This window comes from Chionomys nivalis, chromosome 24 (genome assembly GCF_950005125.1).
Source record: "Chionomys nivalis chromosome 24, mChiNiv1.1, whole genome shotgun sequence".
Classification (NCBI taxonomy): domain Eukaryota; kingdom Metazoa; phylum Chordata; class Mammalia; order Rodentia; family Cricetidae; genus Chionomys; species Chionomys nivalis.
The window spans coordinates 1583666-1599747 of record NC_080109.1 but is presented as its reverse complement, the minus strand read 5'-3'; the positions used below and the strand labels follow the sequence as shown (position 1 = coordinate 1599747).

The 16082-nt window shown below is 42.2% G+C and overlaps 1 protein-coding gene across 1 annotated transcript in view; it reads left to right on the top strand.

The window, feature by feature from the left end:
* The first annotated feature begins 237 nt into the window (after positions 1-237).
* Gatb (glutamyl-tRNA amidotransferase subunit B) overlaps positions 238-16082 on the top strand; it is a 64294-nt gene continuing 48449 nt past the window's right edge. The window contains exons 1-2 of the mRNA XM_057757375.1: positions 238-421; positions 1891-2041. Coding sequence (XP_057613358.1) covers positions 246-421; positions 1891-2041 — 327 coding nt within the window. The 5' untranslated portion in view covers positions 238-245. The remainder of the gene's footprint in view (positions 422-1890; positions 2042-16082) is intronic.

Here is a 16082-nt window from a genome sequence, read left to right as displayed (position 1 = left end):
GCCAACAAACCTCTCCAATTCCCCGCTAGGAGGAGTCACACAGAACCCAGAAACCCTCCCACTTCTCTGGTTCTCGTCCCCGCCCCTCCCCAACAAATTTCCAGCAGCCGTTGATTCGGGTTGCCGGGAATAGTAGTCTTCCGGTCCAAGCCTACAGCGTTGTGGAGCTTTGCCAAAACTACCCTTCCCAGGCAGCCTCGCGGCAGAGGGAGGTGAGATCACCTGACTCGGGATCAGGAGATGCAATGGCGGCCTCCGTGCTGCGTCTGGGAATTCCTGGAAGACGCTGGGCTTTAGCGTGGATTGACGGCGGTTCCCGCCACCGAAGTGGGACTCAGCGTGGGCCCACGTCCAACCGGGCTAGGGGACAGAGTTCAGTGGCTCAGCTTTCCCTCCGCACGGCTCAGAAGCCGAGGAAAGGGTATATAATCTTCCTACCTTTGCCTGTCTAATGAAGTGTGGAACGAAAATGATTGCTCTGTAGCGCAGCCTGAGGATTTTCGTGGTAGGGAGGGTGTTCACCTGTGTAACATGGGCAACCGAAGCCTAAACGAAAACACAAAACCAGGCCTGTCACCTCCACTCTCACACTTAAACCTCTGTCCGAAAGTAGACGTGTTTGGACAACGTGCGAGTGTAAAGTAGCGTTTTCTCAGTCGTCTTACTAACAAGGGGTGGGTGGGGGTCTGTGGCACTAGACTCGGCTTGTATGTAGCAATCATTTAGCGTTACTACGGGCTAGCAGTAATCTAAAGATAGAAAAAGCGTTTGTACAAAGTCACTGGAAATTTTATTAGAACACTAACTGTAATTTTATGAGGAGCGTGTTCGTCTAAACCAGGAGAATGTAGTTGACTGACAAAGCCTTCCCACTGATTATGGAAAGATTCGCTTATCCTGAACAGCTGTCGGATGCTTTGGTCTATGACTTAAAGCTGCCTTTAAAAAACAGAAACATCAGGCAAATTTCTAATATTTTGTTGACGTTGGCATTCTTTTAGTATTTCAGTGAAGAAAAGAGGAAAAATGTTCAAAAGCATCTATCTCATTTCTGTTCTTTTCATAAATTAGACCATTTCCTTTTGAGGCAATGAAACAGCAGAAATATTTTGATTAGTAATTAGAGCATGAAGAATTTTGAATTTCTTAGTTTATTTTCTCTCACTTGTAGCATTTGTTTCCAAAATTTAAGAAGTTTGTCTTTTCTCATTCGATGTAGAACTTCATGTATTGCTTAAAACAGAACGGAATGCATGTGAATAAGACTCTGTTTAGTATAGAAAATTGCTTAGGAGAAGTGCAGAATAAGGGACATACATAGATTTCATGTGGAGTAGGGAATTTTAATTCCCCAAAGAGAACTGAGTACTGGCTCACCAGAGTAGAAACGATCAGATAAGAGCCATTTATAGCATTTACCAAGATTTGGTGGCAATCAGGTGTGAACAAGTGAATTTAAAATTACATCTCAAGAACTGAATGCGACTTGGAGGGTGAAAAAAGGTTTCCTCTCATGGTTTACTGTTTGTTTTACAAGTTTTCAGGAATACTATGTCGTGGTGGTCAATGGTATCTGTGTGATCCTGCTCCTTGTAGCTAAAAAACTATAGTATATTCAAAATGTGCTTGATAATTCTTTATCCATTTTTTTCTCTATTAGTAGAATCCTGGCATTTGTGTTAAACCTAAATATGATAGGGGAGATAAACCTTTATCATTTACTGACTGTTTATTAACTAATAAAGTATCAACAAAAGGACACATTTTTAAATGTCAACACATAAAATTTTATTTTAAAAGCACAACTAGGACATTATTATTTGAAATCTAGGTTTATAAAAGTTTATATATGGTGACAAATTAACCTTTAATCATTTTCTTTCTCTTCAGTGAACACAAATGGGCAGCTGTGGTAGGACTGGAAATTCATGCTCAGATTTGCTCCAACTCTAAGCTCTTCTCTGGAGCGCAAGTGTGCTTTGCAGCACCCCCAAATTCTTTGGTTTCTTTTTTTGATGCATCTCTGCCTGGAACTTTGCCGGTAAAGTACTTTATATCGTCTGTTTTTATTAGAAAATGTTTATGTCGTAGTGAATATTAATACAAAATGTCCTTATCAAAGCTGGGCGGTGGTGGTGCACACCTTTAATCCCAGCACTCGGGAGGTAGAGGCAGGTGGATCTCTGTGAATTTGAGGCCAGCCTGGTTTACAAGAGCTACTTCCAGGACAGGCTTCAAAGCTACAGAGAAACCCTGTCTCGGGAAAAACAAACAAATCCTTATCCTAATATTTTGACTCTAAGGAAATACTTGCTTAGGGAATTTTGGATTAAGCATGATGCATTAGTTGTTTATAAAGACCTGTCTCTGTAATTCTGATTCTAAATCTGAATGTATTCATAGCATCAACTCACTCATTTTACACACATTTGTAAGTGCCCACCAAACACCAGATACCTATCAGAACTGTCTGATAAACATGAGCAAAGATCCTTGCTTTAGCAGGGGTTCAAAGATGAGTAAATAATGTCTTACAAACAAGTAGAATATAATATGATGACTCTTGCAAAGGCAAGAGGATGGTTTGGGGACTTACAGGAGGGACAGTAAGTGAGCAAGAGGAAAGACTATTGTGAGAAATTATAATGGTAGATTTTGTTAAGGAAGGGTAGTTGTGTTTAAGGTATTTGAGACGTCAAATAGGAGTAGATCTGTATATACATGGAGGAGTGGAGAGGACTCACAAAATAGGAGTAGATCTGTATATACATGGAGGAGTGGAGAGGACTCACAAAAAGCCAGCATGTATTACGTGTTTTCACAGTGGAAGATCAATAGCAATAATGGTTATTAAGAGCTAAGAAGCAGTCAGTAATGGAGAAAAGAGACAACCACAATGTAAAGGGAGCTCATTTTCATTTGATCCCAAGGAGTGACTTCTCAGAAAGACTTTTAGTGTGGTATTTTTGTGTAACGAGTTGCATTTTGAAGAATAAGATGGAAGGAGCGTTGTAAATATTTAAACTAATATGTGGCACACATTCTGTTCAGGAACGTCTCTGTCAAGTGAGAAGGGATGTGTAGACAAGGTGGTGACGAGTGTGTGCTGTACTCTCAGTCATCTAAGTACAAGTGAGGGCAGACTGAACTGCGCAGGCTCTTGGCAGTGCCTTGCATGTGTCTGTCTGCTTTACTCAGAGCTTTGATTGGATGAAGGCAGTATCTCAGTTCTAGAACTTTGTTCTTATTTGTGCTTTTTGTCATGAGGAGTCCCATCCATCCAACCCATTCCTCTGGCCACTCCTCATTTGCTGTTGGGTCCCTCTAAAGGAAACCAGACACAGACTTGTACTGTGTGCCTGTACTCTCCTCCTCTCGAGTTCTCTTACAGTGCCCATGTCTCAGGGAAGAGTTCTTAATTTCCTTGAGAAGAGACACCGAAGCATGCTTGCCTTTTCCCTTCTGAGGTGAAAACCTTTTTTCCTTATGTGGTAGTTGACCGTCAAGAGTCTAGATGTAAACTTTTGAGTTTTGTCAAGTTTCTTCTTTTTCCTCAGTTGGGAATGTGATATCTATTTAGAGACATATGTTTGGAGTTAGGCACATTTTCTATAAACAGACAACAGAGTCATCAGCTGTACCAGAATATAGTCAAATATTAGAGACAGATCAAAATAGCAAGTGAGCATATTTGGAAAGACTTGTTGTTATGTATGCTCTGTGATGAACGGGTCAATAAAGCAGTGAGTGCATTGAGAACATGTGAACTGAGCTTGAGGAAAAGGCGACAGTTACAGTTTGCATAAGCCAGGGTTTGTTTCTCTTCATCAGAGCCAGCAGCACTTGTAGCCCCGTGGTCTCCACGGCTGCTCTTTCATCAGGGCTGATCTGCAGCACTTGTGGCCCAGTGGTCTCCGGGGCTGCTCTTCTTGGCAGGGCTGATCTGCCTCGTCTTCTGAAATGTCCTTTTTAAAGGACCTATTTTAGTCTGTAAGCCAAGGAATGTGGCCTGAGATACAGCATAGAACATATCATTCCTCTCTTCTTTGCCCATCATTCAATTTAAAATGTCCTAGAACACTTCTTTGAGCCCCATGGACACAGTGTTATATTCTGATGTTTTTACTCTACATCTACGTGAATGATTCATCAACAAATTAAAATATAGCATGTATTTTGTTGCTCTTGTTACTCTTCCCCCATAAAGAATAAATCAGTCAGCAGGGGAAAGCATCTCAGAAATGGATGTTAAAGAGAAGAATGTGTACATGAGGGTGTATGTATGCCACATACACACAGACACAGACAGACAGACAGACAAGAAAGATCAAAAGTCATTGGGAAAAGAATGATTTTCTTATTGACGGTTTTGGAAAAATTGGTTAGCTGTTTAGAGAATATATATGTAGCTCCTGTGCATAAAACAAAACTTGTATATATGTATTTATATATGTGATATATAAATATATGCAACATATATCATATACTATGCTTAGCTTGTAAATATATATGTATATATGATATGATATATAAATATATTTACAAGTTAAAATTAAAATTAAATCACAAACAAAATATAGGCAAATACTTGTTATTGGGATAGGAAGATATTTTATAAGCATAAGAGTAAGAAGAAGACTTCATAAGACAAAATTATATTGCTTTGTATTTTAGTCATCTAACAAGTATTTATTGACCCACTCTTTTAGGAGTCTGTCTTAGGAAAACAGTTTTTTGGAAAGTGAGTAAAGACTCATCCTCAGAGATGTCTACAGCAGGACTGTTTGTAATAATGTGAATTTGGAAGCACGCAGAATTTCCCCAGTGGTGGTGGAATGGTTGAGAAAATTTTGATAAATGATAAATGTATATAGTGGAGTATTATGAAGCCACTAATAATGTTTATGAAAATGTTTTAGTGACATAGAAAACCGCTAAAGATAAAAATTTTGTTGAGATAAGCAGAATATATTTGTAGATAGGTCACTTAATCTTTTGCCTCAGTTTCTTACTTGCAAAGTGGGGATAATGTATTAGACTCATTGGATTTTTATGAGAATTAAATTAATAAACTCTTTTAAGATGCTTAGTCACTGCAGTAATAAGTGTTTCATAAATCTAACCCATTAGTGTTAATACATAGTGACTGGTGACTTTCGTCTTTACAAAGAGTCCCTTGAGTTATTAAGCACAATTTTGTTGCCAGCGACAGCAAAAGTAACTGCTACAAACAACAGTTGGTATCTTATTTGCATTTTATCAGTTCAGTGTTCTAAACCACAAATAATCCAGGGCCCCATCACTGAAAATTGTGGAAGCTATAATAGCATAGTGGATAAAGTGATTTCTCAAAAAATACTTCATTTGCAAAAAGAAGGCTGCTATTTTTATTTTAATGTGTCATTATAAATAAGAGATTTGCTTTGTCCAGAAAGCAGTGATGGGTCATTTCAGATAGACTAAAGTCTTTTTCTGGAGAACTCATTTGGTCTGTGTGTGATTTATTTTGCCTGCTGACCTCTTAAAAGAGATGCCTATGATTACAGAACCCACAAGTAGCTATAAGAGAGGTAGTGCTTTAAAATATTTGGGGAGCAGTCAGCAGACACTGAGTGCATTCAGAGTCGTGCAAATAAAACTTCTTAAATTGGCCGGGCGGTGGTGGCGCACGCCTTTAATCCCAGCACTCGGGAGGCAGAGGCAGGCGGATCTCTGTGAGTTCGAGACCAGCCTGGTCTACAGAGCTAGTTCCAGGACAGGCTCCAAAGCCATAGAGAAACCCTGTCTCGAAAAACCAAAAAAAAAAAAAAAAAAAAAAAAAAAAAAAAAAAAAAACTTCTTAAATTGTAATGTGCTCTTCCCTTTGGTTGCCTTCATTCTTTCATTCAGCTGAAGTTCTTTCTCTACCAAATGCTAGCCCTGTACTAGCTCTAGAGACAGTTGTGAGCCAGGTCTCCTTGCCCTCATAGAGCAAGCGAGCACACTGTGATAGTGCCTGCTAATACACGTGTAACTAATAGAAATGGAGTGTGCTTGAGGAAAACATAGGATGGGCAGCCATATATTAAGGAGTTTGTAAAACTAAGGGAAAAGTAAATGCAGTGTGCGGATGTGTGCTGGCCAGTTCTAGATCAGCTGCCACAGCTAGTGTCGTCTGAGAAGTGGGGACCTCAGCTGAGAAGAGACCTCCTTAAGGCTGAACTGCACACAAGCCTGTAGAACATTTTCTTAATTAGTGTTGATGGGTAGGTCCCATCCCTTATCTGGTGGTATTGGACTGGTGGTCCTGGGTTCTTGAAGAGAACAGACTGAGCAAGTCATGAGGAGCAAGCCTGTAAGGAGCACTCCTCCATGGTATCAGCTCCTGCCTCCAGGTTCCCGCTCCGTTTGAGTTCCTGCCTTGGCATCCCTCAATGAGTTGAGGATATGTAAGTCAGATAAACCTTTTCCTCTCCGAGTTGCTTTTGGTCTTAGTGTTTTAGCACAAAAATACTAACACTAACTAAAACTAGAGGTCAGAAGAAAACGGGGTTATGACTAGCACTAGGGATCAGGACATATTCCATGTGCCACCAGCGGTGGGCAGCACTGATGTCCTCTGACCTCGAGTGCTCATTGATACTTTTATTTCAGAAGTTCGAGTGACCTGGTTTGTCCATCTTTCCTCTTTCCTTCCTTCCCCAGACAAGAGTCTGTGATGATGGCTATAGAGAGTGTGTGCCAGAAAGGACTTTCAGGTTGCTGATGTTGCAGAGGAGTGGAGGTCTGTCTCCCAGTAAAAAGAGGCCGCAAGTCTGCAGGCCCTGGAGAGTCACAGAGAATGAGCGCATGACTAACTCACTTCAAAATGTAGCTCGACAGCCACAAACCACCAGACAGCATGATGGACAGAGTTCTTAGTGGAAATGAAGTTAAACAATCTAGGAGGGAGTAGATAATGAGAAAAAATAGAAAGGTTGAAAATATGCTCAAAAACTTCAGTAAATATCTAAGCTATAAGAGTAAAAATGAGCTCTCAAATTTAAAATTATGGTGCCTCTGCCTATTTCTCTCTCTCTCTCTCTCTCTCTCTCTCTCTCTCTCTCTCTCTCTCTCTCTCACACACACACACACACACACACACCACCACCACCACCACCACTAACAACAACAGCAACAAAATCTCCAAAAGAGTTAGAAGAGAAAGTCAACAAAATCTTCTCAAAGACAAAACAGATAACTTAAGTTGAACATTAGAAGAAAGTTAGAGACTCAGCCCGGGCAGCTGAGTTTCTGATAAATAGAAAATAGATGTTAGGATGGTTTCCCAAGGCAGTACAGATTTGTTTCCTAGAACTGAAGTACTTGTATCTCTGAATGAAAAGGGCCTGCCCACCACCCAGCATGAAGGATAAAATCAGCCTCTAATGTAGGTATGCCATGCAGTTCGTGAACATTGGAACTGAAGAGCTGAGAGAGAGAGAGAGAGAGAGAGAGAGAGAGAGAGAGAGAGATTCTTCACAAACAGTTCTGGCACTTATTAGTTCTCTTCATTTTAGGCCTCTAGTTAGTAGCTTGGCTTTGTTTTTTGCTTATTTTAGAGGAGGGGTTTTACCTTATTTTTTTTTTATTTTACATTTTTAATTGGGCAATAGTAAATGATTTAGAGCTCTGAAGAGACAGGTTTTGGTCATGGGGACTCTTTTCACCAAGGTTTCTTTTTCTTTTATTCACAAGATAAAATTAAGTCACATTCCCTACATTGCTTTCCAGGTTCTGTTGGTGATATTTCTTCCCTTTTCCTTCTCAAAGACCAAACAATGAGGACCCTTTCTTCCCCCATCCTTATAACACTCACCGGTACTCAGGTTCCTGCATGTGCTGGAGCTCCCAGCCATCCTAGCAGCCTAGCTTCATAGCCTTTCATATCACCCAGCTTATCAGGAAGGGCAAGCTCTCGGGGTGAACATATTCTATTTTTTAAAAAACACATATAAAGTAATAAAGAAAGAGCAAGTCCTTCTGAAATAGTTACATAAAAGTGGTGGGGAAGGTTTCCTGTTGTTTTTCCCTCGCCTTGAAACTCCAAGCAGTAAATTCTGGAAGTGAAGTGAGCCACATCCAAGTTCTAAAACAAGGGCACCGTGTCATCCATTGTAACAGCTTACCAAGCCTGTCCTTTGCCAGTTTTTAGGAAGGCTTGTCACATGGCAAATGGCCAAGCAGTCTTAGCCCTCACCAGCAGGTGATGGATTTCTTCAAAGGTCTCCTGGCACAGAGTACTATTTAAAAATAGGAAAATAAATACCAGAGGAGACTGCCCAAAGATCTGAAGGTGGTTGCTGCCAGGAACACGATTGGGTGTCTGGGCTGGGGTAGGACCCATTGCCTTTCATTATCAGTTAAAAGTGTCAAAAGCTAAGTGAATAAAGACAACTCCTAGACAAGCATCTTTCAAAAGCAGACATTTTCAGAGCACAGGGGGAGGGACCACTCGCTCCTCACTGTAGCCCGAGGGGAAGATGTGGCTCTCCCGTGTGGGCACAGATACATTTCGTAGGTTTAAGCACATGAAGCTGAGGGAGCCCTCATCATTTCTTGTCCCTCACGCTCCTCTTGTTACTGTCTGCTGCATTCTGGGTCTGTGGGTGATGAGCTCTCAGTTCTTGTGTACTTCAAGCTATTTGTGCTTCTCTCTCAGTCTTGAATGATAGCGTAGAATTCCGTGTTGACATTTATTTCCCCTCAGCACTTTGAAGATGCGATTCCACTGTCCTCGGGCATCTGTTACTGCTGATGAGGAGTCTGTGTCTCTGTGGGTAATTTGTTCTCTCTGAAAGTGTTAGCCAGGATGGTTCCAGGTGTTCTCCTCTGTGCACAGTGTGGTTTTCAACTTGACTGTACCTGTACCGTAAAGTTGTCTCCAGAATAAATTCATGACGGCTTCCACCAGGGCTCATTGGTCTTCATCGGATGAACAGTTCCTGCATTATTTCTTAACACAGTACAGTTCCATGCCAAAGTCTCGCTATGCACTGGAGCCAGATCCAAGGTCAGGGGCATTTCCTTCTCTAAGTTGTCTTTCACCCGTGACCAGAGGTGGGTGACCTCCTCCAGGTCTGCTTCCAGGTGGTAGCAGATTTTCTGCCTGGACTGGGAGTTTTGGCTGAAAGCTTTCTCCAGGGAGCCACTTACAGTCTCTGCCTTCATGGGTGTTTTCAGTTACCCACAGCTGGAGTTGTCAGCTGCATTCACAATAATGATCTACTAACAGTGCTTGTTCTGTGGCAGATTAGCTTATTTTAACCTCCTAACAACCCAGTGAGGCAGTTACTATGGTTACCACAATTAGAAGGTAAGTGGAGAAGCCAGGGTTAAAACCCAGTAGTGTGGCCTCAGAGCTCATGCCCTTGTCCCAACACTGCCCTGATACTTGTGGCTGCCCCTGGTCACTACGTGGCCTTAACTTCATAGCACGCACGGCTTTGGCCCCAGGTGATTCTCTTTCTTGCATTGAGCTTGACTGTTGTTTGTTGGGTGTCTGCTAATGCATGTGTGCATTTATGAACATCAGTGTGTACAAATGTACCTATGTATAAATAGGACGATTTCCCTACCTCTGCCCCCTGTTCTCTGAGTATCTGTACCATGTCTGCTTCTGTCTAGGCTGCCATCCTGACCTCTGATAAACATTCCTTCCTGGTTCTGAATTAGTGACCTTTCTGAATGGTTTTTAGGAGCACATTTTATCTTCTTACTTTACCTTAGTTTTAGAATTTTATGGAATTTCATCATGAATCTTCAGACTGACAAGGTCACTCAGCCCATTTTGCTGCTTGTTGGTGGGATTACAGCCAAACCAAGGACAACTTTCTTTGTTTTTATTAGCAACCTCATTCATTATTTTGAGCAAGTAAAACTTCCTACTCTGGTGAGGTGGCCCTTAAATTATTAACTAATTATTTGTCTACAGAACTATAAACAGGATCCTAGATTATTTGCTTAGAGTTGATTATTTCCTGTTTATCAATATCATTCTAATTTCTCTTGTTGAAATACTCTGGATGTGAAATAGGATAAAAAATTAGGAACAAAATATATTTATTTGCTAAAATATCATAGGATTTACAAGTTTATTCATTCCATAATTGTCCAGATGTTTCTAGGAATGGTGAGATGTCAACAAGGCATCAAGTGTGTTTGAAATACATGCCTGTGCAAGCATGCATGCTCAAACACACATGCACACTTCTTGTGATTTCAACTGCCTGAGCCCTCCTAGTTCATTTTCTGAGTAGGAGAAAGGAGAGAGGACACTTACACCTGCTGCCCCCGCAGGTAGGGAAGCTCAGTGCGGCTCAGCAGATATGTTCCTCTGATAATCAGGTTGTACCATTAATGAAATTAATTGGGAACCTGAGATCTGCTCTTGTTTTGTTATCTGGAAGCTTTTATCTGTATGCAACACAGAACTCCCTAGCAAACACAAGGCTTCTTTTTTCCAAAACTGGGCAAAGACATTGAAAGCCATTTTTTCATATGTTTATGCAAAAACACTCTCCTCTCTTCTCACTATCAGACAGTCTAAAAAGCATTTGGGGCTTTCCATATCAGAGGTGTTTAGAATTGGCCCTGACAATTTATAGAATTTTATAGAACTTTTATTCACAAGAATATGTACTATTAACAAGGCACATGTAACAGAGGGTAGACATGTTGGGATGCCCACCCCATAGGAATCTGATAACAGTGCACACAGCACACAGTGAGCTGGATATGCATTCTTAAGCCTGCAGATTGCACCAAAAGAAGTCTTGCCTCTCTGAAAATGATGATGCTAATACTTTTAAAAGTACTTTGGGCTTAATTTATTTTTGAAATCCATATGACATTTATTTAAAGTTGGGTAAGTCAGCAATATCCTGCTCTCTAAACATAGCAGGTAGATATTACCAATAACTTGTTGTGAAGGCCTCATCAGTTTAGAAATACTTCACTAGATCTAGAGAGGGTCAGCTGAGAGACCTTCCTGACTTGATTCTGAACGTATTCACAAAGTTGTTTTTAACTTAAAACTTAGAACAAAACAGCGAGTCAGGAAAACACTGGGAAATGTGTCCATGGGCACACCGTGTAATCCGTGTTTAATTCTGCATCCATTCATCGAGTGATGCTGTTACATCAAATGTGACAGTGTTCTGTCAGCATTTGCTTTAATGAAATCTGTGGAAGTTATAATTACATGGTGTCACCAGACACTCTGAGTCCCTCTTACAGTTGTACTCTTGCTTTGTGGAGTATGGTGTTCAGGGATGGGGAGTTTGCCTGTATCCCTTGCCCTCTCAAGCAGGTGTGTGTGGGCATAGGAGGGTTCTCTTCAGCTTTTAACCCGTTCCAGTGGTCTACACTTTCCCAGTGGTATACCTGGCTGTCTCATGATGATGATGGACTGGGTGACCTCCCCTCTGTTCGTGGAGGAACATTTGACTTCCTCCTTGTTCTGGGCTCCCCCCCCCCCCCCCCCGTCTCAGTGGGTTCTTGGAAGCCTTCGCTCACAAGCACTTTCTCACCCCGGCCCTCAGCCAGTCTTCATACAGCATGTGCTGCATGTGCTCTAACTCCAGTTATGCCAGTTCCTCTGTCCGTGTATTGGTTCCATACAGTTGATTGATCATCCTTTCGTGTGTGCTTAGAGGAATTTCTGTTTACTCTCTGAAAAAACAGTTCATGGGTCTTTGGGGGCAACTTGATAGAATCTTGCTTAGAACATGGACATTAAAATAAATATATACATTTACTCGTGTGCATATGCATGAACACACACACATACACGAAGAGAAGTTATGAAAGAATTTTCCAAGCATCTAAAACTTTTTTATGGGTCTCTTTCTAAAGTGTATTATGTGCTATCCCAACTTTTAAATAGAGTATCTTGAACATAAGGTAATCTTTGCTTGATTGCTTAAAGTTATCAGCAACATCAGTTACTGCTGGAGTTGTAATATAATGGTGCCTTGAAGAGCTATTGAAGTGTGGAAAGCTATCTGATCACACAGTAAATGCTAGCAATAGCCTATTCTTTTTAGATTTCACAGTACAGTGTTTCTCCTTGTGTTCACAGCCATTACCTCCCATTCTTCTCTCTTTCTCCTCCTCCTCTTCCTCCTTTTTCGTCCTCCTCCTGCTGCTGCTTCTTTTAGAGCTACCATCACCATATTTGACTCTAGAAGTCATTTCTTGCTTATTTTCCACTTCTGAATTCTTATTTCTGATCTCCAGGCTTGTTAGAGTAAATGAAAGCACAGCTCAGCGTAGAGTCCCGTCCTACAAGTAAAGTACACAGACCATGCAGGAACCATTCTTGAAGCGGCAGGTATCATGACACCAGAGTAGAAAGAAATGCTTAAGTCACTTGGTCTAGGTCTTCTCCGTACAGATGAAGTGCGTGCTGCTGTGACTGACCCAGCTGGAGTCACACAGTCACCTCTCAGAACCAGCTTCTGTATTAGTCAGGATTCACTAGAGGAGCAGAATTTTCATGGAGTGAAGATATATTATGAAGGAGATGCATTAGATGCGTGTACAGTTGGGGCTGGGTAGTCTAACTGTGACTGACTATATAGTGAAAGGCTGAGAACCCAGAGACTGCCCAGTCTACAAGGCTGGGTGCCCCAGCACTCACAGTCTGGCACTGAAAGCTCCTGCAGAGCCTTGGTCTTCAGTCCATGCTGGAAGATCAAAGAAGCTGTGTTCTGATGTCAGTAAGGAATGGCAGCAGTCGCAGCAGCAGGGTAGATGCACGCACCAGCAAGGAGTGAAGGTGGGCAAGCAAGAGCAGCGCCACTTTGTCTCAGACCTTCTTGAAAGTGGCCTGGCTGTGGAAGATGCTGCTCACTGCGGGGGATGCCCTGCCCCGGTCAGTGCTCAGGAAATACCCTCACAGACTCACCCAGAAGAGGTCATTTAGTTGATTATAGTTCCAGTCATGTTGACAACCAAGATCAGTCACCCCAGTTCCAAACTATGGTCTTCTATAAAGGAGTTACAAGAGCTTTATGTAGGTGGCTATTATTTCATTGATAGCTAAATCTATGAACTTGTAAATATACATCTCAAACATGAATACCATTAACAGATATATATATACCATGAATATATATCAAACCATCTCAAACATGAATACCATTAACATATATATTATGCTTATAGATGTACTCCTCTACACACACACACACACACACACAAACACAAACACAAGCAATTGCTTGTATGTGTTGTGTATGATGACCTTGATTAAACCTGGAGAAAGAGAAAAGAAGTGTGCTTAGAAGAAAGGAGACCTAACCTAACTAACTACAAATCGAGGCCTGTGCATTGAAGACAGCTGTGGCTTCAGCCAGCTTGCCAGGATTCACCATTCAAGTCATCACAATAACAAAACTTTATCTTAGACTTTTTGTGTTCCATTTTGGCTAATTTTCTCTATACTCTTTTCCAACTTGCTGATTTTCTCTTTATTGTGTCTCTTCTATAACGTGTGTGGATTTTTGTTTTTAATTTTACTGTGAATGTCTCATTTATGGAAATTCTGTTTTCTCTTTCAAATATCTTGTTTTTCTAAAAATAATGTCTTTTTAAAAAAAAAAGGTTAGACTGTTTATTTCTTCAAGAACTTTAAATCTGCTTATTTTGTGGTCTGTGTTTAGTGGTTCTACCTAAAAGCACCCAGGTGATCTTCCTGCCTTACTCTGCTTTTCTCCCACTGATTCTGACCAGGGCTCAGTGATTGCCTTATGTGTCCTGTGGTCTGGCTGATGAAAAGTTGATGATAAGGATCTGTCGGTGGTTTGCTCGAGAGTGAGTCTTTCCAGACCTGCTTTATTGGCTATAGTCCAATGCTCCCGCCTGAGGTGTATGTCATTTATCTTTTAGTTTGAGGGTCCTGGAGCATGGCAGCGTTAGGAATTTTGGCCTGAGCCGTCGGAGAGCAGCCTATCCATCCTTAGGGCTGGCTCCTGTGCACACAGAACCTGAGCTAATACTTCACTAAGGTGGAAACTGCACATGAGCCTTGGGGGCATTTTAGATGTGAACCACAGCAGTGGCCTTTCTTGTCTCATCCTTAATGACTCAGTCCCTTAACCCCTGTGTGGAAATGATGTCATTCATCCCTCTGAAGGAGCCACAGAAGACAGTAGGGTAGACCTGAGTGGAGTAGCTAGCTGCTCTAGCGGGGACAGCCATGAAGACTTGGAGTCCATTTTCTTCTCTGTTCTCACCCTGGGGACCTGGAGGGACCTTGTCAGCCTTGTCCAGATGACTCCTGGGTCTACAGAGCAGCCCACAGGCCCCTGGTCTCAGGAGTCTGCTCTTTTCCCACAATGCCTTGTTCCTGGGCAGCAGGCTCCGCTCTCCAGGCTTCGTTTTAAACAAGAAACCATGGGTATTTTTGTCTAGGAAGGGCATTAGTCACGTTTTCATAGTCCCCTATTGGTTTCTTTTTCTCTTAGTATTGGTCCTCCAATAAGATAGGTGTTCAAGAGCCCTTGTTAGAGGGTCCAATGCCACACCTTAGAACTCTGAACTCTTTCACACGAACTGTGTCTACACAGCACAAAAAGTCTGTAATACTAGAAAAGGAGGTGAGGGTGTATAGAAAATAAAATATGAGCACATTACCAAAGATGCCAGGAGTACAAACTTAAGGGTTTTTTGGTGATATAAATATGTAGTAGTTAAAAAAAAAATACGTAACAGTGTTCTGTGACACTATTTCTGTCTGACACCCAGGCAGCTCACACGGGCTTTGTTCCGGTGATTTATACAGAAGCCTGTAATAACATGCAGCCTGAAGTCACGCTGCTGGGCACCACCCATTTTCCCACGGACAGTCTGGAACTAAAACCTTGCAGCAGACCTGGGAAAGCACTTCTGTCCTGGTGCATGCTGGCCTTGGTGACTGCCAGTCATGCTCCTCACCTCAGGGGCAGGCAGGTTCTAGATGGAAGGTTTTAGGGGGTACTAAAAATTGCTGTCCCTCTGTCCAATGAGAACTGCAGTCCGGCAGGTGGAGGGGAATGCTTTCTGCCCAAGTTTACCTCAGCTTTCTCAAACTGTGGGCCTGCATCTGCCAACAGATAGTCACGTGACTGGAGTGGCTGTGTGTGCCGCTCTTCCAAAGGCGCTCCTTCCAGCTTTGTTCTGTGGAGTTAGACAAGGAGCCCGTGGTGGAAATTTTGTTTCTTCACAGACCGTCCACATGTGGCCAGCTCATTCTTTCAAGAAGGGCATAGCTTAGAAAGGCCTACGATAATGGGGACAAGGGAATGGAAATTGCCTGAACTCTTGAAGAAAGTGATCATCCAGCTATTTGTTATCACCTGTGTCGTATCTGGAAGGAGATGTAAGACATTTGGGTTGGGTCCTGTAGAACTCTTTGTTCACACTACGAGTATATAGTTGTGGTCTGTCTGAGGCCTCTGCTCGAGCCTTCCTAAGCTGGACACGATATCGTGTCTTTAGCTCCATGTGTAGCATTGGCGAGCTGGGGAAAATCTGGCTGCCTTCTATACTATGACATCTTGGGGAATGTTTTCCCTCATCTCTTTTTACGATCTTGGCAAAGCTAAGAAGTCATTTTGCCTTGGCATCTAGAGATGGCAAACGTGGGTTGGATAATTCTGGCAGAGTTAGGTGACTGGGCTGTGCTTCTCAAAGAGCATTCTGTTCCTCATGGCAGAGTGTCCTTGCTAGTGAGCCTGGTGCCTCTCAGCCTTCCACATCCAGCCACATCCTTAGAGCAAAGACTAGAGCTGGCAGGACAGTAGGTAGAAATGAAAACACACTAGTGTGTTTCCAGGAGCCCTAAAATACTCCATCCAAATCTCCTTTCACAGGTGTAGAAGCAAGAATGGTAATCAAGGGTCCTTGTCATTTGCGCTCTGCAGCCTCCTTCCAAGACCGAAACCGATGAGCACGTGAGGCAGCTGAGGGCTTGATGTACCCAGTGACATAGGGAGGCCAGCAACCCACCTAAAATATGGGTGAGAAGTCGCCCTGCTGCCAGTCTTAGTGCAAAGCAGACTGTGTTGCTTTCTGCAGTA